The following is a 26,243-nucleotide window of genomic DNA, read 5'->3' as shown; positions in this document are numbered from 1 at the left end:
TTTAAGGGTTTTTTTGGCTTCACTTTTTTATTTTTTGTTCCTGCAGACCAAAAAAAATAAAATAAAGAGAGAGAGAAAGAGAGAAGAAACTCTAGTTTGGATACCCGTAGCACATGAGCAGCAGCTTATATTAATAACAGTAATTATAATCAGTGAAGTGTTTTTTAAGGAAAATACAGCAGCAGTTTAAGACCATCAACCTTCCTCCCCCCCCCCATGCAGAAGATCTTCCCTGCTCCTGGGGGGTGAGGGGCACTGTGAACACTCCATGGGAACCTGCAAGGGTCACTGCTTTTGCTCTGAGGGCTCCCCAAATGCTTCCCCTCACACCCCAACCTGCAGAGAGACGGGGGAATCTCTCCCAAGTGGCAGCTGCAGGGCTTTTCTGCATTCTGAGCAAAATTGTGGGCCTGTAGCTTGATTCTGGGAAGGGGGGGTGGGGGGAGAGAAGAGGGAGGTGCTGTCTTGGCGTTACTGGAACTGCGATGAAATAGGACAGGGGCTCCTACAGTGCTCCAACAGGCCTCTACATCCTTCTCCCCCCATTCCTAGGAGGCCCACATGTTTCTGAGTAGTGGCCCAAGGAGGATGAATGGGGGGGGGCTGTAAGGAATAGCAGGAGGCGCAAAGGGACAGTAGCGTGTCCCTCCTCCTCTTCAAGGTGAACACGCTGCATGATGCCCACCGCACCAAGCTTGTAAAAACATGGCTGCAGGTCCAGAACGGAGTGGTCAACAGCCAATGTGGTCAACAGCCAATGCTCCCGTCCCTTTGCTAAAGGAAGTCTGTTTAAAACTAGTTTCTTTGTAGTGATGGTGCTGGGGAAAAGAGGAGGGAATTGGGCAGCACCAAAGCAGGTCGCAGGCCCTTCACTTCCAGCCCAAATTCTGCAAGGAGGGGGGGCAGGGAGAACATGTGGGTACTTTGCGGGGAAGGGAGCACCTCAAAGCTGAGCTAGTGTAGGCCCTGGCCATCACCAGAGAAAAAGGGGCCACGGTGGTTAAGCGAGCTGTGCTGGACCCCTGATTTAGGAGCTCAGAAAACAACAGAAAAAACAAAAGTATGAAGGTAGATGGAGGTGCCTCTCCACAAAAACGATGGCAACAACAGTGATAAGTCGGGAGAGGGGGGAGAGGACTGGGCACTAGATCTGCCGTGCGGGGGGGGGGGGGTCGGTCTGGAGGCTAGCTCTGGCACTGCTCTGGGAGTTAAAAGGAGCTGCAGTTTAACAGTCTAAGCTTGGTACCTGGAGAGGTGACAGAGGACAGGGAAGGTTTTCAGTAAAAACCTGTCCAGGTACCAGAAGTTTACAGGAACCTTAAAAAACGAAACGAAACAAAAGAGCACCCAGCAGCGGTTGACAGGCTGAGGAGGGAAGCAGGGAGAGCGCTTTGGCCCTGTTGCTGGGGGGGGGGGATTGCAGGAGTACCCTTTGCTGGGAGTAGGATGGGGGGCAGAAGTGAGATTGGAGACCACCCATTTTTTCACCAAAATGTGTGGACCCCATCTTCTTCCTCCCTCTCCCCAGCAAATTAAAAAAAAAGCAAGCAAAAAGGCCGCAGGGGTCAGATTCTAAGAACAATAAATTAGGATTTCTGTGGCGCTAGGATTTGGCGTAACAGATCAGGCATCCTGTTAAGGCAACGCAAGCCGGCGCATAATTTAATCCACTAAATTAAAAAAAAAAAGTATTTTAGATCACTGAATCTTGTCCTAAGGAGACAGCGCAACAGCACTTTAAAAAAGGAAGGACCTCACGATTCTTCTAACACCCTGATTGAGGGATTTTTAAAGTAGCCAAAGGATCCTGCACTAGGTTGGGGGGCGGGGGGGGGGGGGCGGAGAGAGATGGCAGCTAAGCTCAAGAAGGTTACCGAGGTTTCCTACAGCCCAGAACTAGACACCTAAATCAAAAGAGATACACAGATTTAAAAACTGATCCTAATTTCCCCAACTTCTGAAAAATCCTTAAGAACCTCTAAGACAACTAGGACGTCACTTTTAAACATTTGGAAATTTTGTCGTGGTTTTCTTCTTTCTTTTAAAAAAGAAGTTTTTGTCTGATAGCTTTCAGAGTTTAATCCATGCTCGTTAGGGAGAACCGGAGGAGCAACAGCTTAAGGCTTCATTAATTTGTCATCAATGTGTTTTTAGCCCCCATGGGGCTGTGGGAAGGGAAAGGGGGGGAGAGGGGGGAAGGGGCAGTGGGCTGACCCCCAGAGTGCTACTCAGACCCCACCACGCTACCAGGTAACATTCACACAGAAATATTACACGTCCGAGTTTACAGTGTACAGCAATCGCTTTAGCCAGTGTACAGAGAAAGAATTTTTTTAAAAAATGCAGCTGTTAATCATTATTGTGATTATTATTATTTTTGTTTAAACTGCAAACTTCATGGTGATCACTGTATGCTCAAGTTCTGTCTTTGGAGGCCAAGGCTGTGAGAGGACGCAAGAAAACTGGGAAAATATTATCCCCCTCTGGCACATTAGCTAAAGTGGTACCTCAGGTTAAGAACAGTTTCAGGTTAAGAACAGACCTCTGGAACGAATTAAGTACATAACCAGAGGTACCACTGTATTAATTGTATTATGTTGAAACACTGTATTCTGCATGTTCTCGTGAGCCGCTCTGAGTGTGGCTCTGTCATGGAAAAGCAACATACAAATAAACGCATGATGACGACCATGACAAGCCTGTCTGGGGGATGAACAGGACCCTGGGGCGTGGGTGTTTTCTTGTAGGGCTGTGCCCCAACAGCACAAACCCCTTCCAAAAATAGCCAGCTCACAGCCTTCCCCACAAATGGGCACTGCAGGGCTGTATGTATAAGCTATGAAAAGGACCTGGGGGGGGGGTCACAGTAGATGACAAGCTTAAGATGTGTCAACCGTGTGATGCAGCAGCAAAAAAAGCAAATGCTAGTCTAGCCTGCATCAACATGTTGAGCATCCCAAGGTGATAAAGGGCCTGGAAACCAAGCCTTACAAGAAACAGTTCAGCTGGGAATGTATAGCCTGCAGAAAAGAAGGCTCTGAGAGGCGACAAGATAGCTGTCACGTGGAAGATGGGGCAAGCTTGTTTTCTGCCGCTCCAGAGGGGAGGACCCAAAGTGATGACAAGAAGGAGATTCTGGCTCAACATTAGGAATAGCTTCCTGAGGGTAAGACCTGTTTGACAGTGGAATGGACTACCTGGGAAGAGGGTGAGCTCTCCTTCGCTGGAGGTTTCTAAGCCGAGGTTGGGTAGCCACCTGCCAGGGCTTCTCAAGCTACGATTCCTGCACTGCAGGGGGCTAGACCTCCGCTTAAAAACCTCCTTCGGCAGTTGGTCACCGGGATCACCAAAGTTTGCACGTTTAAAAAAAATAAGCAATAAACCAAAAGGAATAAAACCAAACAAACAGCCACACACCTTTTGCTTATTAATTCAAATTAAGACTAACCCTAATCTTCGCTCTGGTCAGTGAAAAGTGACGGCTGCCTTATCTATACCCTGGGTGCTGAATATGAAGGCTGCGACTATCCGCGGGATCGTGGGCTCGGTTCATGGCGGGGCGGGGGGCTTTGCTCAGCACCCCCCCGCCCCCCTGCTGCTCCCGGAGGCAGGAGTGCTGGAAGTCCCCGCTCAGGTATTCCATCGTCTGCATCAGGCCGCCCTGGGCAGGCGGGCCGCCGGCCCCGGCCCTGTAGTGAGGTCCGCCTGTGCACTCCAGGCCGGCCCCCAGGGGCTGCCCCCCGCCTCCGCCGTGGAAAGGCATCGCCAGGTCCTGGGAGCCCGAGCTGTCGCTGTTGGGCGTGGGCAGAATGTTATTCCACAGGGGCTGGAAGTAGTGCCCGTTGGTGTAGGGGGCGGGGCCCGGCAAGCTGTTGACCGGCGGTGAGGGGGTGGGCTTCTCCAGCGGGGGCTTCACGTTGAAAGGCTGGCCCATGCAGAGGTCCAGGGCGTAGCCGGGGGCCTTGCCGGCAAAGCCCTGCCCGGGCAGCTCCCGCCCGGGGGGCTTCCCCATCAGGCCCGAGGGGCCGACGGCCTCGCCGCACATCTGCTGCAGGTGAGCAAGCTGGTGCTGGTTCCAGGCTGCCACCTGCTTCATTTCGCTTTGGTAGGCAGGGGGCCCCCGGCCGACGACGCCCCCCAGCGGTGGGACACCCATGGCCCCGGGGCCCGAGGGGGGGACCCCAGGGTCCACCACGCAGGAAGGCAGGGGCGTGGGGACGTTGTGGGCCGACACCCGGGTGCTCGCGCTGATCAGGAGGTTGCGGCTGATGGGGCTGGGGTTGGCAATCTGTCCCTCGCAAACTGAGGTAGCACTGATGCCCGCGCGGGCCTGGCAGAACTGGTTGATCTGGTGGACGATGCTGCTCAGGTCCGGGGGCTGGTTCTGCTGCAGCGTGGCAGCCATGGAGAGGGGGATGGTTGAGGTAGAGACAGTCACATTCGGCGGGGCGTCAGCGTCGGCCATCTTCCGGCCCCCGTGCAGGCCCGCTGCCGGCGGCTGCTGCTGCTGCTGCTGGAGCAAGTGGTTGGCGTGGTGGGGCGGAGGCTGCAGGGCCGGGTGGGCCATGCTCTGCGGGTGCTGCGGCTGCTGCAGGGCCGTGGGGATCCCCTGAGGGTGCTGCTGCTGCGCCAAGCCCTGGGCGTGCTGCAGTGCCTGCTGGCGGGCCAACGCCTGCGGGTGGCTTAAAGTGCTGGGTGCCGCGTAGGGGGCAGAGGGGGGGTTCATCATGGCTTCCGGCAGCAGGCGCGTCCGGGTCCCGTCAAAGTCCTTGACGATCCCTTTGGCCGGCGGGGACCGGACGATGGCCAGGAGGCCCGTCTTCACGGAGGCCTGCGACGGCGGGTAGGGGCTGTAGCGCTGCCCGGAAGTGTCCAGCCCGTTCACGGTGCGGCGGATGTGTTTCCGCTGGGGGACCTTGACGCTGTTGGGGAAAATTTTGATAGTCAGAGGATGGCTGGCCACCTTCTTAGCATACGCGTCCAACTCTGCTGGAGTAGGGTGCTGCTGTGCGGCTCTCATTTTCTGTGGAGTGTCCCCTGGTTGGGGGGAAGGGAGGGGTGAGTGGGAAAGAGGAGGAGGAGGAGGAGGAGGAGGAAGGAGAGAAGCAGGAAGAGGGAGAAGAGAAAGGCAGAGAGACAGAGAGAGAGAGAAAGAAAACGAGAGAAAGAAAAGAGACGCCATCAACACTGACTCAACAAACAGCCAGTGCTGTCTCTTAAGAACAAAAAGAACTGCCCCTCCCAGAAAGGTCCGTCTAGGCCAAGGGTGGGGAACCCTGCGCCCTCCAGATGTCTCTGGACTACAACTCCCATCGTCCCCTGCTATCAGTCATCCTCAGGCTGCCGGGAGTTGCAGTCCAGAGAGCCTTGCAGGTTCCCTGATCTAGTCCAGATATAGACAGAGAGACACTTCTGGGACGCTCACCAGCAGGGCATAGATGGCAATGCTCTCCGTCCCCCAACCCCGGTCCCATTGTTTACCCACAGCACCTGGCAACCACCCCCTAAGGTAGACTGCGCCTGTACATGGAGGCTCTCTTCTTGCTTGAGGCAACAGAAACGGAGCAAAGCTTACTTCTGCTGGGCCAGGACAGATCAGGAGTCCTAAGGCAGGAGCAGCCAAGGCGGTGCCTTCGCCCATACTGTTGCTGGGCTCCCAAATCCCATCAGTATCCTGCAGCCATGCACGGAGTTGGGAGCCCAGAAATGCCTGGAGGGCCCCACAATGACTGCCTCCCTGGCCCTTCCCTAAACGAGGAGGCGTGTAACTCTTAAGGAAGATATTCAATCTGAATCAGATCGGCCCATCAAAAGCAAAAAGAAAGCAGCCCACCAGCCCTTCTTGGTGGGACATTCCTCAGCTTCACAGAATCATGGAATTGTAGAGTGGGGAGGGGTCTCCAGAGGGTCATCCAGTGCAACCCCCTGCAATGGAGGAAGACAGCTGAAGAAACCCTGACAGGCAGCCATCCAACCATCCTGTCTCAATGTAAGCAACCTCCTCTGAAGCATTCCTTCAACCCAGTCAGATGAGCAGGGTACAAATAATAAAAAAATATTATTATTATTATTTATTTGGGATGAGGACTTAACTCCACCCCCTGCAGCTGCAGTTTAGGTTACTACCCGCTGATTAAAATGAATTTCAAGCATAGGTATTGCCTGGAATCAGACAACGGGTGTGTGAAAAAGAACAAAAAACACTCCGTTCCCAGATGGGAGGGCAGAAGGCAATGGGCAGCCTCCCCCATCGGTAGGCAAGCCTCTCACCCCTCTGGGGGTGACTGAACACCCCAGCCACAGTGGACATGCAGATAGGGCAAAAATTACCGGCACAGCCAATCGAAAAGGAGAGGACAGGGAGGCACACAGAGCTGCGGTGGGCAGTCTCCTCTGTGTCCACACATACCCAGAAGAGGAAGAGTAGCTGGGGCTCAAAGGAGCCTCTAATGCCTTATTTCCTTCTTGCAGCACAGGATTTGGGAGTATGGAAGCTGTCAACCCGCCACGAAGCACTGCAGCTTCAGGGCGGGTTGTAAACCCAGATAAAGCACATTTCACAGTGTCAGCAAGACAAAGGCAACTGTTATAGCACATCAATGGTGCTGAAAAGCACGGTGGGAATAATAGCTGTGAGAACAGTAAGCACTTCCTCCGTTACCCCCTGCTTCTTTTTTAGATTTCACTAAAACAGCTTTTTTTTCCTTTTAAAAACAACTTTAGAATAGAGATGGAGGAAAGTATGTCCTGCCTGCCCAAGATACTGTGAGGACTCCAACTCCCATCAGCCTCAGGCAGCATGACCAAGGGTCACGGCTGCCCCCATCTTGGCTTCTGAAATGATGGGAGAGTCACTCAGGGAGGGAGTTTGCTAAGAAGGGTCCCAAAGGCCACCTCTCTCTGTCTGCGTTGGCCGCAAGGAGAGTGGCTGCTGTCAATCTGGGTGAGTGCTGGAAAGGACCCCAGAGAAAGGACCCGGGTTCAACCCACAATGAATGGAAGACTCTAAGAGAAGCCTGCTGAGTCAGGCCACTGGTCCATGGTGCAGCCTTCTGTTCTCACAGTGACCCCCTAGATGCCCCCATGGGAACTCCTGGAGCAGGACCTGAGCGCAACAGCAATTCTCCCCTCCTGTGGGTTCTCCCAGCTCACGGCCGCACTGTCCAGATTCGTGGTGGTGGCAGCTACTCACATTTCTGAAGTCCAGCGTTCATCTGCGGGTAAGAAAGCAGCTGGAAGGAGAGGTCGCCTGGTCCCGGCAGACAGGCCAGCATGGCAGGCGGTCACTAGCACATGGGGCCCTCAGTCCTCTGCACACTGCAAGGAGAGAGAGAAGGCAGGCAGGTGAGAATCCAGTCCAGCCTGGGGAACAAGGGCCGCCCGCCCGCCAGGCTATTATAAAGGCTTTCATTCTTTGGAAAGATTCCCTTCAAAAATGTTATCTGCCTTTAAATTCATTGGTCAATTTGTATTTGCTTATTATCAAGAACATAGGTGCCTTTTTTATATATGGGACAGTAAATCTAATTTGCTTTTTAAAACAAACAGAAGCTACTGCTGATGGTTGGAAGGAAAAGGACCACATTTACACTTACTTACTTACTTACTTACAAACACAGACACACACACACAGTTTCTAGATGATTATTGATCTAGTATCAACTTCTGAGTCTCTACAGATGTGAAGATGTATGCAAAAAGCAGAAGATTCTTCACACATTATTTTTTCATGGTCCACTGCAGATTTCTCCCGGAATCTCCCGTTACAGAACGAGGGAAGAATCTTACTTTCAACACCCCAACATTGATCAATGCATTTGCTTTGGGAGGGAGAGAGAAATGCAGCACACTGAAGGAAAGAGCGTATGAAAGATCCAAGTTCAGACTTGGGAAAAATAAAGGTGTTTGAGATGACAAGATTGAATAGCAGCGGGGTTACTGAATATGGAAGCCGCAGCAGCCCCCACGCCCCGTTCTCCTAAACCCTGAAACCTATTTGATGTTTCCACCAGGTGGGGGTGCCTGAAAGCAGTCAGGTTGAATGAGATGCTATCTCCTCCTTCAGCCTCTGCCTGACGTGGCAGCATTAGATCTTTATGATGTTTCCAAGGCACAGTGCTTGCCTGGCTTAGCCTTGCAAATCAATTCACATCTGAAGGGGAGTTGGGGGGGGGGGGAGTTCATCCATAAAACAAACTATTTTCCTGCATCTGCGTCAATGACATTTTTGGCATTCTGATGGCCAGGAAAGAAGGAGCAAAGGAAGACAGACGCAGACCAGTTTGCAAAAGCTCCCCTTCCGACTTGCCCAAAGGCAGTTCTTACTCACCAGAGGCGATCAGGAGGGAAGCTATTTAAAGTTCTGCTGGGTAGCTTCAAGCTACCCGAGTCCCTTCCCTAGAAAACTGCCCAAATGCATAAACTGACAAGCAGGGAGAGATGGGGGCCGAGAAACCCTTCCTCCTGAGCTGCTTGCTTCTAAGGACAGCCTGGCAGCTGAACCAAGCCAAAGGCGCAGCATCCTGAGTGTGAGGGAAGTTTTTAAAATGATGCACAATGTGGATGTCTCCATATCGTGAAAGGGTCTGAGAGGTGCTGGTGACGGGGAGGTCAATGCTGAAAACAGTATGATCTGTCAAGGAGAAAGCCTGGAGTGCTTGCCTGCCTCTCACCCACTCTCCGTGGAGAACAGGAAGCTACATTAGCACCTTCTCATGCTCTGGGTGCAGGTGGCTTGGGGCTGTGGGAAGCTTCTGGCCTCCTTCTCTGCCCACACACCTCGTTTTTTGCTAACCGACAGACCAGAAAATAGCTGCTCACCCCCTCCCACCCGAGTTGTGGCTTTTAATTTTTTAATTATTAACACCACCCTGCTCTTCCCAGATAAATGGTTCAAAGCACTCTGCAGAGGGGAAAGCCTGGCCTGCACCACCATCCCAATGCCATGAGCACATGAACAGGTAAGCCCCCAGTGGCTGAACCCAGAACCCACACAGCACTGGCCGCCCCCCAGTTGTTGTCTGTTCTGGCAGTACTGCACACCAGCCTCAAGTAAAGCCAGCTGGTACTTCGATAGGACACGGCTGTTCAGAGATGGATTCTGCAAGATGGAGGGTGCTTCTGAAGCTCTTAACTACGTAATTCTAGTTCTCCTCCTCCTCGAGAAGGCTCCAGTGCTGAGGCGAAGGAGGAGCAAGCTGAGAGGCAGGGCTACCTCCAGGGCTGGTTGCAAGAAGGCAGGAACAGGAGGGCTGGCTAAGGGCAGAGCCCCACTTGGCCAAATGGACCAGCTTCCCCTGCCAAGCACTGATACCTCTCTCCCCCACCCTCTGCCAGTGGGAGCCCTTCTCAGCCCTCCATGTCTTCTCTGCAAAGCTGCAACGACAACTTTGCAAGTTCAGTCCAGCAAAGTTAATAGCTCACCTGTCTACACCAGAGTTTGAAATTTGCCAGGCGCCAGGATTGCCACCTGACGTCTCCGCTATCTGGAGGTGCATGCCTGGAGATTCCTTGGGCTTTGCCTGTTTTCACACACTAACAACACATTCTGTAAACTTCTATCATTGGTATCTTATGTGTACAATCAGAACGAATTTCAGGAGCCAAAATGTTGTATTGAAAAAGATGACTTTTGAGCAGTCTGGCCCCCAGATGGCAAATGAATGCCACAACAAGTGCCCAATTCTGCCCTTGCGTGTCTGAAAGTCACAGAAGCGCAATCCACGGAAGGTCAAAAGCAAAACTCCTCCTGAGAGAGACGGCACTGTCCTGGAAGAGACAAGAGAGCCAACAGGCCAATGACTTTGTCCAGGCACGGGCTTCCATGCAAACCTGCTGGGCCCATAGGCTGGCTTCTCTGGAGGTGACAGAAGAGGCTTGCTCTCCTTTCCTGGCACCTGCACGATTTGCAAGATGGATATATACACATAAAAGCTTCTGCAGGAAAGCCAGCCTCAGTTCCTGGGCCCTCCTTGCCCATTAATGAAAAGCAATTTATCAGCTCAGCTCTGAAGACTTGGATCTGTCTCTTAACACATGTTCACACCACCCCTTGATGCTTAAAGGGACACTCTCAAGGAGAAAGGCTTTGGAGGCGGGGAATCTAATCCCAAGCCCCAAGGTAGAAAGAGAGAGCAGTCAATCATTACCTGGGGCCTTTTTAGAAAATGAAGCAGGTGACTGGCTGGCTACCCATCAGATCCATCAAGGTGCAAACTGTCCTGGCACAGGAAGTCAGGGTTTGACTCCAGTTTCTGGCAAGCTATCCCCTGCCAGACTCTGCAAACAGATGAGATCAGCATGCAAGTGACCAAATTACTGCATGCTCGTTTCTGGAATACTTTCCATTTGGAGCCCAGCTTGGGGGATGAAAAGAATAAGAAATGCTGAGACACAGCACATGGCTGAACTATGAAACTTACTTCCACAGGAGGCAGAGGATTAGACAAATTCATGGAGGAGAGGGCTAGCATGTTTCTAAGTACCAGTAGCCGGACACCACAGGAGGGGAGAGTTGCTCTTGAGCTCAGGTGCTGTTGGTGGGCTTCCCGCAGGCACCCAGTTGGCCACTGTGACAAAAGGATGCTGGACTAGGTGGGCCCCTTCCAGCCTAATCCAGAGGACCTTCTTATGTTCATATGTTCTTACTGCAATGCCAACAGCCCCAGCCCCAGTCCAGTTCTTACAGCTGATCCATGCCGAAAGCTATTGAAGTGTCAGAGGAGGGCGGGAAGGTATTACAGCATAAACTCTTGGCATTCGCTCTGCCCATTCGGTAAGTCAGCAAAAATCACCTCCGCGGAATGGAGTCAATTTATGCAGTAATTGGCTGCTGATTTGCAGACACTGTTGAATGGAAAGGGTTTGAAATAACACTGCTGGTCACAGATGGCGTGTTCTAAGAGGGCTAGACAACCACTGAGTAATTCTGCCTGATAATTTGCCCCTGGCAAACAGCTGCTGCTCCCAGGAAAGCACCTTGGAGGCAAATTATATACAGGGATGCGCCCTCCCTCCTTCCCAGGACCAGCAGGGCCTGCAAGCCTCAGCATCTCTCTGATTTGAAAATATCATTCTTTCTTTCTTTCTTTCTTTCTTTCTTTCTTTCTTTCTTTCTTTCCAAGAGCAAACATGGGCAGCTGAGAAGCTCATCACTTTGGAAGCAAAAAGGGCTGCCCTGAAAACAAGCTAGTGGTTCCTACAGACTGGGGAGACATCCTAGGTATGAAGGAGGACATAAATTCGTGAAGTAAAAGAAGCAAGACTCCCATCAGCCCCAGCAACCCGGAAGGAGCAACATGGGAGCTGGAGTCCAGCAACATCTGGAGGCTCACCAGAGCTCCCACAACCCCTGCCCTAGGAGGTTGTGGTCCCCTGGAGACGGACACCAGGAGTGGGAAAGCACACCTGAGGCCAAATGCTCTCCAGCACCCCCACTCCCTATACAGCCCTCATGTTAGCCAGCCCTGACCCATAGCAGGTGCATGCCACGCAACAGGGGAGGGTTCTCTGCCAGCCCCAAACAGCTCCAGGCTAGCAGGAGGTCTAAACAGCAGAGCTCTGCTTAGGAGTTGGGGATACACTGAAGGATCTTCTCAGGGGTCCTCTCACTCCCTTGCGCTGCCTGTGAACTGGAGTCCAGACAGGAAGGATATTGAGCCACGTTTCCTTCAGGCAAGGGAGCTCAAATGCCCCCACTCTGCGGGCTGGGATGGCAAGGGGCGGGGGAAGGAGAGGTGCAAGGACCGCAGGCCACTTCCTGAATTAATTCTCCGATATCTCACTTAGGAAATGGGGATGACGTCAGGGGTTTCGGAAGTGGGGCGCCCACCAGGCTCACCCCCTCCCCCACAATCCCCAGAAACAAGCCTGTTAACTTAAGCTGCTTTGGCAACAAAACAAACACACAAACTGGCATCGCGGAGCCAGGCTGCAAGTGGACATCTTGAGGATTAAACTGATTTGAGAAGCTGGCAGGGGGCACTATTACTGATCCTCCTTATTGGGAGGGATATAAACAGACACACAGTCCCTGCTGCCTCCCTTCGCATAAACAGACCTCCCACAAGTTCTGAACCTCAAAAAGATGTTATCTAGTTTCAGAAAGCACCTGTGTCAGTCACCATCCGCTCCAACCCAACGACCGCACAGGCCCAGCTTTTCATAGGTGGCCATTAAAAAAACTTAACAAAATACAGGCAGTAGCCGTGCTTCCTGCTTGCCCACTGTCCGGCAACTCACCTCCCTCTTGGGGGGGTTTCCAATCACTGCCCTTCTTCTTCCTGAGATGAAGAAGCTATGTCAGGAGGTGAAAATTAAGTCCTCCTCAGAAGGAAGCCTTTATTCTCATATGCTTTTATTTCTTGCATTTCTACCCTACCTTTTTTCCTGCAAAGGAGCTCAATGTGGCGGATAGCCTCCCTCCACCACCCGCATTTAATCCTCACAACAAACAAGCCTGCAAGGTAGGTTAGGCTGAGGGATAGGAACAGGGACTGGCCCCCCAGGTTACGCAGGGAGCTCCATGGTCGAGTGGAGATTTGAACCCTGGTCCTAGTCCGACACTCTAACCACTATGCCACACTGGCTCTCAGTGTCAAGATTTTAAAAACAACTCACTGTTTTATTATTATCTGCTCAAACGAATTGGGGGGGGGCGGGGGGAGAAGAGGAAATAGGTTGTTCCTGCTCCAATGGCTTGGGGGAGGCGGCGCCTTCTAGCTTTCTTCTCCTTGGTGCAGTGGTGATAAAGCTACCTTCCTCCACCTCTGCTGACAAGGGCATTGAGCAAGTGCCCCCCCCCCCAGGTGTAGCTGGACCCCCAAGGCCCACTCGTCCCAGGGATTATGGGAGCCAGGAGTCCAGAAATATCTGGAGAGCTGAATAAGAGGCTACAGCCACTCCCCGCAAGGAGGCAGCAAAATTACCTGTCCTCAGAGGAAGCCATGCGCTCGGCTTCACTCTCATCAGAAGGCACACCCAGAACAGGGACTCGCACAGAGAACATAGCAGGCAGGGGGGGACTCTTCAGAGGGCAGGCACTTTGTATGCTTACATGCCCTAAAAGTAAACCTTTTGGGGGTGGAGAATGTTAAAGAGTGAAGGAAAAGTCCATTCCACCAGAAGGCCTCTTCGGTTCTGCTGCATTAACAAGGGCCGCTGCAACCAGCCCCTCCGCTTCAGGGATCCTCAGAACCTCTGGGCTGTGCTATCTGGACTATGAATCACTTTAATTAATATTTACCAAAGTGCCTGAAAAACTCCCTTGCCTTCTCTGTTTTTCGCCCTTGACATTACTCAGCCAAGCTGCTGCTGGATGATCAATGCTTCTGAGGCCGTTGCTCCTTCCCAGCAAGGCAAGGAGGGGGTGGGGAAGAGAGCCTGACGGCAGCAACTCCAAGGCCTAATTGCGCATACATTACGCCGTTAATTATGCAGTTGGGTCTGGCTGGGTATAAAGCGCCACATTCTGGAGGTTGAAGTTTTCCAGGCTTGACGTGATTTTGAAGGTGGGGAATCACTCCCCAAATTACAGCACGTGTCTCCACCGCCACTTTGCACAGAGCCCCACCCTGCTTGGCAGAGCAACCTGGGCCAATGCAATCCAGGCAGGGCAAGTGGCGCAACCTTTATAAATTATGCAAATGAGGTGCAATCCCAATTACTGGAAACCCTATCCTGCTTACTTTAAATTCTGTCCTGATTACTGGCAACCCTGTTGGGGCTACCACCTCAGGCACCTGTGATTTTGCCAAGCATATCTTTCATCGGGTCTGTATCTCTGCAACCTTCAGCAGCAGAGAAGAAGTTCAGTGGCAGAGCATCTGTTGCACAAACAGAAGGTCCCAGGTTCAATCCCCAGTGGCACCAACCGGTAGGGCTGGGAGAGACTCCTGCCTGAAATCCTGGGGAGACACTGCTGCCAGTCAGTGCAGGCAACTCTGAGCTAGATGGGACTAATGGTCTGACTCAGTGTAAGGCAGCTTCCTGTGCTCCTAGATCCTTGGGAAAGTGATCTCCAGGACAACCATAAATATGTTCCACTTTCTTGTGAATGAGGGGACACACACAGCCCTGATTGCAAACCACAAGACCAAGAGCCCTCAGTCATGTGACCCTAAAACCACCTCTGACATGGGAGAGAAAGAACTGAAGGACCATTACATCTTCCCTTTAACACAGAACAGGAAGTTTTGTGCATTCCTCTCCCATACTTCTTCCCTACAGATGCTACAAGATAAATAAAACCAGGCCTTGATTGCTTCTTAAACAAATGCAACAGGCATTTACTGTCAGAAGCAGCAGAAGCTACAAGCTATTCAAAAATTGCAGAACCTAAATGTAAACCCCCCCCCCCCGAATGACAACTTTAAAAGGGACGGGAACAAAACACAATAAGAAAGAACCTCAAAGCTGTAGCAGGCCTTTTTCTTTCCTTTACAAACGTTACAAACCACTAATGTTTAAAGGCAAAGGGAAGACTTAAACTACCTGGCAAGTCGTGTTCTCACGAAAAGGCCACTGATGAAGACAGGCTGCAATGATGAGCATGACTTTTTAACCAGACAGTTACTCTCTTGGACACTGAGTGGGAGCATGAATCATTATTTTGTCCCCATCTTCTCTGCAACCTAAGACTGTTCAGCAGGGGTGTCCGACCTGTGCCCTGCCCTATATTGGGCTAAACTTCTGCTCCCATTATAGTTGATCAACAGTCAAGCTGGCTACTGGGAGCTGGAATCCAACAACATCCTGGATGGCCACAGCTTAGCCTTCTTGCCTCACAGTTTCATATGGAACAATTTTTGCAAATCATTGCTTGCCTGATTGCCTACGGAGAATGGAGTCATGGCCAGGAGACTAAAGAAGGGAAATTTCACAAAAGCTGGCTCTCTATTTAGGGCACCACTAAATTCATTCATTCTTTCTTTTCTTTTTAAAAGTGGGTTAGTAACTTTTGTGGACTTACGTACAAGGGTGCACAATACTGCTGAGATTCTTTTGAGGTCAGTCTTGCTGTTAAGGCCACAAAAGTTACTAGGCCATACGAATTCTTACAAGCCTCTCTGCTTTTGTGATGCTGCAGTGGTTGCATCTTTTGCCAATCTGGTGACCTCCAGATGTTTGGGGACTAAACGCCCATAAGGGAGTCTTAATGCTGCACACCGTTCTGACATCTTTTAATAACCGGCAGCATATAAACTGAAAAAATAACAATAAAAATAAATAAGTCCAGCCAGGACTTGTGGTCCTAAATACCTGGAGAGGACCAGGTTGGTACCCAGCTCTACCTCTCTTTTAAATCAGAACCAGTGAAGGCAGTAACTCCTGTAGTGCAGGGGGCTAGATGACCCCTGAGGTCCCTTTCCGACTTGACAATTCTGATTTTATAACTCCCACTGCCAGTTGCAGAAACCCCACATCCACTCTGGCAGATTCTATTTCAAGGGAGCTGAATTTATCATCTTAGATGTGAATTGAAAAAAGGAAAGGCAGTGGGAGAGAGAGGGAAAAGCAAAAGGAGATCACCAATATATTTGAAGCTGTTCTTCCAGCCAGCTAAGGAAAGGATGTGTTTCCATGAGTTGGAGAGGAGAAGGGTTATTATACATAGCTGCTTGATCACACATACCTGCCCCATCTCACCTGCTCCCACCTTTGCTCCTGTGGCTCCAAAGTCAGCTGCATACAACACTCAACACCTCAACCAGGACGTCTGCTACAAACACATCAACAGGCTCTTTCTGACGCCTGGCAACTTCTTTTTCTTTTAAAGAAGAAACCTGAGTTGGTTGCCCTTCCACTAGTTGCGGCTTCCGGATTTCAACGGCCCAACGTTAATATTGCAAGCTGATTCAATGTGCCAGTAAGTTGACACCCTCACAATTTACAACAGCCTGGAGGGGTAGCTGATCACACTTACATTGTCATCCTCTCCCACTGCCTCCAATGAGACTTGTGGGGGATGATTCCACTTCACCTTGCAACCACCCTAGGAAGCAGAGCAGGACAAGAGATGCTGGCTTGCCAAGGGCACCAAACAGGTGAGCTTCAGTGCTTGGTCAGCAGACGAGATCTGCTCTCCTGGCTGGCAGTCGCAAATAGTCCTGCTTGCCCCACCGCGCAGGAACAGAGTCTGACTGCTGTTCAGGAGCAAAGTCTACAACAGAGGGAGAGCTGCTAACTCTGCACACCCTATCATTTAAAAAAAAAAATTATTTTTTACTTTGTTTTGGGGGAGGGTTGGGAAAACACTCCCACCTGAACCCCTGGAAAGCCAACTGCTGTCAGTCAATGTGGACTGTACTGAGCCAGAAAGAGCAATGGGATGGCTCAGTGTCAGGGAACTTCTTACATTCCTATGAAAGGTCAGGTTTGGAGGTGGGGGTCCTGGCTGCTCTTCAGAGGGCTTCACTACCTTTGCTGTAATGAGCGAATCTGTAGAAGGCTGAGCACCTCAGCTCCTTTCTGTCACAATTTTAAAAGCCCTCCTGCTCTCTGTCAACATCTCGAAAGCATGATGTACAGAGCAAATTTTGCCCAAACTGCAGCCATCCTTCCTCCTCGCCCCCCCCCCCCGGCCCTTTCTTCCCTTGACTTTCCTTTCTTAGCTCTGATGCTTCTATGATCTAAAGTCACAATGTCCCTCTAACTTCTGATTCACAGGCTAGACAGAAATCAACCAAGATTAAATCAGGGAAGATTTAGAAGGCTCAGTTTGCCACAGCTCTCCCTTCAGATTTCGGCATACCCCAGGCTATCCCTTCTGCTCGTGACACTCTGCACCTCTCCTGCTGCAACAAGCACCCTCCAGACCCTTGATCCCAAGCTGGCTCCTGGAAAAGGAACATCCAAACAACACCAAAAACTGGGGTGGGGGCAAGTCATTCGGAGACCAAATGAGCAAGCAATAAATTCCCCGTCTGCCATTTCCCATGCCTACTTGCCCAAGCAGCTTCTGCTTCAGCTTCCAGAAAGAATGTACAAAATCTGAGCTGCCACAGCAGGAATGCACAAACAGAATGAACTGGAGTATGGACCATCAACATCACCATCATTTTATTATTTGTACCCCACGCCCATCAAACTGGGTTGCTCCAGCCACTCTGGGTAACTCCCAACAAAATATTAAAAATACAGTAAAACATCAAACCTTAAATAGCTTCCGTACACAGGGCTGCCTTCAGATGTCTTCTAAAAGTTGTATAGTTATTTATCTCCTTGCCTTCTGATGGGAGGGCATTCCACAGTGTGGGCACCACTACTGAGAAGACCCTCTGAATCTTAGAGACATTAGCTTTCATTTCAAAGCAAAAAGACAAGCCTCTGACCCTTAAGTTTTGGAAGACAAGCTTGAAGTTGGAAGCATGTTACCTGGTAAATTCTCAGAAGTCAAGAGGACCTGCAGACGTTGAGGGGCAGAGCTCCAGCACTCTCCAAATCCCAGGAGGACATGGAAGGGCCCTGCAACTGGGTCAGTCCAAAGGCCAATTGAGTCCAATGTTCTGCTTGGTAGCTAACCAGATGCCCTAATGGGATGCCTAGAAGCAGTTCCTGAGTGCAACCACGCTCTCTCCAACAACCTCTCTGTGTGCCTTGCAGAAGAAGAATGCAAGCATTTTTGTTTGTTTTAAAAAAGCAAGCAAAAAGTGAAGGTTGCGAACAATTCTCATGGCCTGCTTCCGTAACTACAGATAAGAGTATGGGCAGTGTTGTGTCTTGAGCCTTGGCCCAAGAGTCATTTAGCTCAGCATCACACTGCTAGTCCAATTCTCCTGACAGGGAGACAGAGAAATATTTGGTAAGCAGAACCAAAAACAAGGATCCTAGACAAGTGCCCATTCCCAAGATTATTTAGAAACAAGGGTCTCTCTGCCCTTGTGAAAGTGCAGCTGGGCAGGGGCAAGAGGGGGCGGGGAGCACCCACTGACTGTCCCAGAAGAGGGAGGGGAATTTTTTTTTTTTGCAAACCCTCCATTACTAGGCATTTTTGTGAATCACATAGAGGGGAGGGGAGATAAGGAAACACAGAAAGGCTTTCTATGTGACTGAGGTCACGAGCTCCTTTAGATCCAAGATTGCCCTTCAATTAATACACACTGAATACAGCATTAACGAACGCTTCCCTTTCCTCTTCCAAGTAAAAGAAAATTGATTATGCTGCTGCTGATTGGTTTCGGGAGACCAATTCCGAGAGCCGACACAGTTCCTTCCTTGTCATGAGTGCAATTTGATCAGCATGGTTGACTTTTGAGAAGAAAAAGCCAAAAATCAAAAGGACTGCGCCATGTTGGTGCCAGTGAGGTAGAAGCCAGAATTCTTCCGCCTTTCCCCAACCTACTTCACAATGACCTTTGGGTCCCATTCAACTCTACCATTCTACAATGCTGCCCTCCAAACCCCACCATGCTTGACCATTGGCCAGGCTGAGTGGAGATGATGGCAACTGAAGTCCAAAGACACTGCCGGTGACTCTAGAACAGGGGTCTGCAACCTGCGGCTCCAGAGCCACATGTGGCTCTTTTACACCTTTGCCGCGGCTCCGGGGCGGATACTAGCGAGGGGGGGAGGCGCATTGTGCGCTCCGACACTCCCCACTGTGGCGGGCGCTGTACTGGCTGTGACGTCGCATGGGGGCGGTGCGAGCGTTAGTCACGCACCGTCCTGACGTCACCTTCCCGCCCACTGTCAGACCGGACATTAAGGTAAGAAATAATATATGCAGTGTTATATTTGTTTTAAATGTCGCAATGGTTTTGCGGCTCCCAGTTTTTTTTTCTTCGGAAATGGGTCCAAGCGGCTCTTTTTGTCTTAAAGGTTGCAGACCCCTGCTCTAGAACAACATTCACCAACAGGTGCCCATCAGCCACAAGGCTGCTCTAGACCATACCCCAGAATACTTTGCAGCACACCAAAAGGGGCCAGCCTGGGAAAGAAGCATTCAACAGAGAGCCTCAGTGGGACCGACTCATATCGCTGTGCAATCAGGCATACAGAAGAACTCTCTCTTCCATCCAGGGGATGGAAAACCTAAATGTTTCCAATGCTTGCTTGCCAAGGCAGCTCAAAATGGAAAGAACTCTGGGTTAACAACATATGCAGTGGATTGTCTCTAGGTCACCTCAACCAAACTAGTGCTCAAATCAGGTGGTCGCTAAGTTCAAAGATAAATTGCACAATTAAAACCAAAAAGCAGCCACAGGCTTATTGAGACGCCTCGCTAAAAAAGACCTACATATTTTTAAGGAAACTCCACATGCTTGGAGGAAGGGAGTGTTCCTGTTGTACTTTAGCTCAGGGACACAAGTACATCCATTTTATTTCATGATGTTTGTAAGCAGCCCTGTTCCTCAGATTAAATAATAGGTTTAATAAAGTAAAGTCAGCCCATGAGAGACGCCACACTTTTTTACACTCTGGATCAAGACCATTGCTTCTGCTGCACACTTACAAATTGAACTTAAATGAAGGTTACATCTTAATAACTCTGGGTTTACCAAACTCCTACATGCAAGGATCAAATTTTACTTCTCAGCCATGAATCCCACAGCAGTTGAGCTGTGATCTGTTCAACATCATACTTAAGATACCTTGGGCAAGACACAGTCCAATCTCATTTTTACAACCTGATCTTTATCATGTTTAATCAGAAGTAAATTCCAACGAGTTCAATAGTTAACCCCTTGAAGCTGCGGTCTCTTGCATGCTTCCCTTGCTTGGAAGGTAGCCATACTGAACTCAGAAGAACTTACTCCCACGTAAACATGAGAGCAGATGACCCACATGATTACAACAACCACCTTGTTGTGTGATCTGCAGTGTTTTTACTTGGGATACAACCTGAAGTGAATTCAATGGCACTTACTCCTAGGCAGATGGAAGTAAAATAGGGCTGCCCATACGTCTGGAATGTCCTGGACATAGCCGGAATATGGCAGCTGGAAACAATGTCCAGGCAGAAATTGCAAAAATGTCTGGGAAAATCTGGACACCGTAAGTCTTTATTTTCTTTGAGATTTTGCAAAAAAGCTCAACAACTTTGGCCAAAAGATAAAAAATATTAGGGGAGGCAGTACTTTGGCTTTGCATGGTTTATTGGTTATAATGGAGGCAAAAGTGGGGGAGGCAGGGGTTAAACAGGCTGGAAAAAACCTGTGACACACTTCATGGAAAGTCTCAAGGGAACTGGAGGCAATTTGGGGGGGGGGAGGTTTAATGGAAGCATAACAAGCATGGCCCTCAGTTGTTCAAGGTCAGCAGTGTTTTTAGAGATACATATGTAGTGAAAAGAAAAATCAGATCAAAGCAGTACTTACTTCTGAGTAAATATGCATTGGATTAGGCTGTATAAGAGGGGAAGAAGCAGAATAAATTCTCTTTTCTGAGGAGGTTATTTGATCAGGCTTGTTAGAACAGACCACCATCAAAACCTTACTTTGCTTACAGCAATTTCCTTAGCTTCAGACACAGAAAAATGAAATTTTTTTGGAGGTGGAGGGGAGAATAAGAAAAGGGAACCAGATCATTTCACCTGCCACTCACATCCCCCATCCTGTGGCATTTGTCAAAAGCTGTTCCTCCATTTATCACCTGTGTAAAACCAAAGGTCATCACAAAACATTTATCAAAGCTGTGCCACTCTTCTTTTTAATAATAATTTTAGAAAGTCAGCCTCAGACTCAACCCTGATGAGCTTTCTTGCTCCTCAGAGATTTCTGCACCCCCACTGCAGCAGGAGGGGTCTTAGGCACCGGGAAAGCCAAGCCAATCAACTCCCTGCAGGTAACCTCTATCTGCATTGCTAGCTCACCTGTAAAATGGCAAGTGAACAAGAACAGCAAATGTGCACATAGGGCTTGAGGAAGTTCTCCTAACACACCCCAAAAAGGCACAGGCAGGCCACAGACAATGCCACAACCCACCTCCCTGCCAGCATTTGCCAACTGGGTGCCCTCAAGGTGCTGGCTGGGGCTTATGGGAGTTGCAGTCCACAACATCTTGAGGGCACCTGGCTGGGAAAGGTCATGATATGCACCTTAGGAGCCAAGGAGCTTTCTGACTGTAAAAACCAGAGTCCAGAGAACCAGGACTCAGTGCTTTGTCACTGAGCTAGGATTTCCCACCCCCCACAAAATTCCTGAAGATTTGAACACAAGACTAGAGGGGCTCATTCTCTCTCAAGAAAATTACACTTATATGATCAGGACTGGGGAGGAAAACATCTAGCATCAGTTCCTAAATGGGCGACAATTGTCCTCCAGCCTTGAGCACGCTTGGGGCTTAAAGCAGTGTTTCCCAACCTTGGGCCTCCAGCTGTTTTTGAACTACAATTCCCATCATCCCTGACCACTGGTCTTGCTAGCTAGGGATGATGGGAGTTGTAGTCCAAAAACAGCTGGAGGCCCAAGGTTGGGAAACACTGGCTTAAAGTACTAGGAACTGGAGGGGAAATGTCTCAGCCCCAGGAACTGGGACCCTCCGGAAGTTGTTGGGACTCCGTTTCTCATCAGCTCCAGCCACCATGGGATGGGAGCTGGAGTTCCTCCTGGGTATGATCATTTAAACACCCAAAGAGGCCAACTAGTTAGGCTTCTCAATTTGGTAGCTATACAGCCTCGCTCACATGTGAGATGCATACCTCAGGTTTGTGATGAACATATATTTATAAGCAGCTATCCTCAGTTTTCGATATCTTTCTGGTACAGATGCCCACCCAAGCTATCAACCGCCCTGATTACTAAGGAATCGGTCCTCCATAGATCCCAGTATCTCATACTGAGGAAAGGTGATGTCCTGTGACAGGCTAACTTGCCCCAATGAAGTTTTCCAAGTATGTGGTAGTAAATATCCCCACTCCCCACTAAGCTAGGGAGACCATAAACTCAATATAGAGATGGGGTAATTGAGAGCAGGGGCAGAACTCCTACCACTTACAAGAGCAGCAGGAGAGTCTGTCCAGCCTCCTGTTCTCACAGGGCCTAGCAAAACGTCTCTTCTGGGAAGATCACGAGCAGGACCTGGGCACAACAAAAGCACTCTCCCCATTCAGAATTCCTAGTAAATCAGTATCATCAATGGGGCTAGTAAAATTCTGGTTTGTGGCATCACAAAATTCTGGTTTTCAGCTTCACAGAAAGTGTAGAAGGATTCACAGCTCAGGGGCAGAGGTCCTGCTTAGTGTGAAGGTTGCAGATTCAGTCGCCAGATAAAAGGGGATTGAGTGCTGGGAACAATGCCCCTCTGCCTGAAAACCTGGAGGCCTGCTGCTGCCAGTCAGAACAAACAATTCTGGTTTAGATGGGACATAAATCCTGACCCAAGAGAAGGCAACTTCCTATTTATTTTTGTAAGCACCAGAATCCTTACATGTTCAGGAGCCCAAGCGACCCAGCACCAGACATTCGCCCCCACTACTATCCCCAGTTCTGGCAGCAAATATGTAGCCTGAGGAAGGGAGAGGCTGAGTCCATGACAGAGAGGAAATAATCCGAACTGGCTTTTCAAGCCAGATGCAAAAAAGGCCTCTGAGCGAGGCCGAGAATGGAAGTGGCAGCTTGATTAAAGCTACCTCAGCTCCCCGTGACAGAACCGCCCCTCAGGCAACCAGCCATGGAATTTCACATGTTTGCAAACTCTGTATCAAAGGGGTGGTGGTGGTGTGTTTTTTTTTTTTTTTTGGAGGGGGGGGCGTTGCATAATGAGAGTAGGACAAAGTGGATTTCCCCCTAGATGGCACCCCCACCCCTCCTTTCTCAACCCATTCACATCATCTAAACTTGACTCATCAGACACTTCAACCGAGGCAGAGAGAACTGAGAACACCTAAAGAAATTTAGGGAAAGACCCTTAAGTGTAATTAAATCAGCCAAGTCTAGTCTCTCAGTTCCAGGAGAAGCCAAAGGTGGTCTCCGAAAGGCACCTGTTCTTTCCGTTACTTCCCCTAAGAACAGCGGTGAGGGGGCAGCTGTCTCTCCAGGCCCCACCAAGACAAAAAACCAGCATCTTTTTTGTTCCCTGCTTCCAAAATCCACAGAGGACATTGAATGTCTCTGTGACAGAGGACAGAAGCAGGACGTGGTGCCTTGCAGGCCTGCCTGATGCAATGTCACTACCAGGGGTGCCCTTGCTGGGAGGTGAGGGAGCCTTCGGATCTGAATTCCTGCCACAAGGGAGCTGGGCAAAGGGACCCGAACAAGGAGAGTGTGGGGACTATAGGGCACGTCTGTTTTGTAAAAGGACACATTGGGGAGGCGTGGTGGGTTAGTCTGGCCAAGACTTAGGGGGCTGATATGTAGGGGTGGCGGAAGGTAGCTAACTTATGGAACAAACCAGGTTCACTCAAGGCAGTTGCTCTATAGCATGAAATAGATTTTCAGGGGCACCTGCCTCCTTGACCTAACAGGGGTATGGGGCAAAGCAAGGCCCTAGACCGCCCCTTATTAAAAAGAAATACAAATTACAATGTCTCTCCCCCCCCACCTTTGGAATGAGACCAAACCTTATTCCTACTGCTACTAAAGGTGGACACACACACACACCCAATTCAGCATGGTAGAAAACTCAAGAGGTGGTGCAGGAGGGGGTCATATCCAGGTAAAGACAGCAGGCAAGGCAAGAAGATGAATAAGGGAGAAGAGTGGAATTAATGATGGTGTCAGAGGAACAAGGAGCCAGGCTGAATTCTTTTTGGGGGTGGGGGAGAAGGGTGATGCCTTAAGGAGAGGAAATGAGAGAGGCTGCAAGCTGAAAGGGGTGGATATTGGTGATGGAGCAGGATATGGCACTGGGTAAAGATTTATGGGAGTAGGGGGGGGAAAGACCTCAAGAGAAAGTGGGGGCTGCAGTTGGCAATGGGGGAGAGAAGTGGAGTAAGTGCTTGGGCTGCAATGCAAGCTGTAGTTCATTGTGGGAGGGGCAAGAGGCCCACCTCACTCAGGGGGGAACCCAGCGGAGGAAGCCAGTTCAAGGACCCAGGTGTGGGGAGGGGAGAGAGAAATGATGCAAGAGCACACATGGGCAGCCCCAGCTGGATTTGTGCAGGAAGGAAAAGGGAAAGAAAGCAGGAGCCCACCTGATGGAAAGAGGAAGCTGGAGGGGGGGGGAGAGGCTGCAAGTTCAAGGGGGGGGGTGGCTGCAATGGAAAGAGGAGACTCTGATGGTGCAGGAGGAGGAGGAGCAACTCAGGCCGGAAGGGGTTGGGGGGGGGGCTTCCATAAGAAGCGAGGAAGCAGGTGACTTTGCAAGTTCAAAATGGGTAGGCAGATAAGCAGGGGCAAAGAAGGAGGTGCAGCCAGCAGCGGGATTTTGGGCTTTGGGGGGGGGGCGGAAAGAGGCCCCACCGACCCCCTGGGGGAATTTTTTTCTTTTTCCTCTAACATTCATCTTGATACTGGGATTGGGGAAGAATGAGAAAAAGGGGTGCGGGAGGAACAGGACCAGCAGCAGATGGGGCGACAATCTTTTTCGAAACAAATTTTAAAATGGGGTGTTTGAATTTGGAGCAGGCTGAAAAAGAACACGTGTATATATAGATATACTGTATATATGTGAATGTGAGTGTGTGGGGGGGGGAATAATCCTCTGTTCCCCACCTCAACAGATGTAAAATTAATGGGAGGGGGGATGGACTTCCCCCCCTAATTGCCCCCCAAATACACAGCCCCCCTCCATCGTCCTAAGCCCCCCCTTAACATCCCCATTAATGACTCCACAAACACACAACCCCCCAATTATCACCCCCCTAAGTTACCCCACAGTCGCCCCCCCATTAATTCCCCCCCCACGCAGAGAGGCCTTGCGTGCTCCCCCCCTTTTCGGGTGGGGTTTTTTTTGCCCCCCCCCTCCCCTCCCCCCCCAGGTAGGCCCTCCGCCCCTCCCCCCACCGGGAGCGGGAGGGGCGCCTGGCCGGGCCTGAGGGGGGGAGGGTGTCTGTCTAACCGGGCCCCCCCCCCCGCGGACAAGCGCAGCTTCCCTCCGCCTCACCCACCGTGGGAGCCCCCGCCCGGCCCTCATGGCGCCGCCGCCGCCGCCCGCCTCGCCTCTCCTCTGGCCGCCTTCAGCCGCCGCCGCCGCCGCCGCCTTCTTTCCCCTCAGAGCCGGCTCGGCCGCTCCCCCCCTTCTGCGCACGCGCCGCCCGGCCCAGAAGAGGCTCCTCCTCCTCCTCTTCCACCAGCACCGCCTCCAAGAGGGAAGGGTCACAGCAGCAAGAAGGGCACATGGACACTTCCGGCTCTCTGTTAGGGGTTGGTGGGGGTGTGGTGGCGAAAGAGAAGAGAGGCTCGGCATCGAGGTTTGTTCGCTTTTGCGGGTTCGGAGCAAGGCGAGATAACGGCTTGAACGTGCACGTGCGCGTTCGCTTCCATCACCCCCACCGTATCTCCGGAGGTCAAATGGGAACCGGAAGTGACAGTTACGTTGGGGTTTTTTTCGTTTGCGACGCGGACCTTTCCTTATCTCTATGGCTTTTTTGTGCCAGTCTCTGCATCGCTCGCTCCTGTGCTATGGAGGAAATGCCGGTTTTGACATTCTGGTGCGCACGCGCAGCGCATGCGCTCTTTTCCCCCCACATCCGAGCACATGCTGGCTGGGGGCTGATGGGAGTTGTAGTCCAGAACATCTGGAGGACATCCAGGCTGCCCTACCTTGTGGCCTATTGAGTTAGGGTAGAGAGACTGTAGCAGCCCTGTATATTTCATCATTGGTAATTATTATTATTATTATTATTATTATTATTATTATTATTAGTAGTAGTAGTAGTATAATTATTATAATGTCCCAGCTCCAGGAGCTGGTGTACATGACCCTCACCCTTTAAAACAACCCTGCGAGGTAGGTTAGGCCGAGAGGCAGTGACTGGGCCCCAAGGTCACCCAGGGAGAGCTTAATGGCCAAGTGGGGATTTGAACCCTGGTCCCTTCCAGGTCCTAGAGCGAAACTCCAACTACTATACCACACTGGCCCTTTCTCCTCGTTTTTTAATAATTGCATAAACTGTTTAACTTGCTTTTAAATGGCACGAGGTGCTTTACTGCGAGCCACCCTGGGCCCTTGTGTCAAAGGTCAAGGAATAAATCTTATTATTTCATAACTATTGTGACCTCTGTTTTGAGAGAGAAGGTGGGAGGTTAAGAGAGGACACGTTATTCCAGGTCTCCGCTGCCACAGGATCAAGCCACGCCTGTTAGCCAGATGCAGCAAACAATAAAGAGGAATTACGCCCAGGCAGCTGTTGCAAAATGGAGAAG

The 26,243-nt window shown here is 50.6% G+C and overlaps 1 protein-coding gene across 4 annotated transcripts; it reads right to left on the bottom strand.

Moving 5' to 3' along the window:
* On the bottom strand, positions 1–25,123 carry FAM222B (family with sequence similarity 222 member B). 4 transcript variants are annotated; one of them, XM_028707502.2, is made up of 3 exons: positions 24,986–25,123; positions 7,193–7,317; positions 1–5,037 (listed from the first exon to the last, which is right to left on the bottom strand). In XM_028707502.2, the coding sequence occupies exons 2-3, from the start codon at positions 7,272–7,274 to the stop codon at positions 3,488–3,490; spliced, it is 1,632 nt and encodes a 543-aa protein (XP_028563335.2). In that variant the 5' UTR covers positions 7,275–7,317; positions 24,986–25,123; the 3' UTR covers positions 1–3,487. The 4 variants fall into 4 exon arrangements, with proteins under 4 accessions (XP_028563335.2, XP_028563336.2, XP_077776050.1 ...); XM_028707503.2 differs by having other exon boundaries at positions 1–4,922; positions 24,986–25,001; XM_077919924.1 differs by lacking the exon at positions 24,986–25,123 and adding an exon at positions 15,923–16,195.
* Positions 25,124–26,243: the final 1,120 nt, after the last annotated feature.

Source organism: Podarcis muralis, chromosome 15 (genome assembly GCF_964188315.1).
Source record: "Podarcis muralis chromosome 15, rPodMur119.hap1.1, whole genome shotgun sequence".
Classification (NCBI taxonomy): Eukaryota; Metazoa; Chordata; class Lepidosauria; order Squamata; family Lacertidae; genus Podarcis; species Podarcis muralis.
This window is presented reverse-complemented; position numbering and strand designations above follow the sequence as displayed.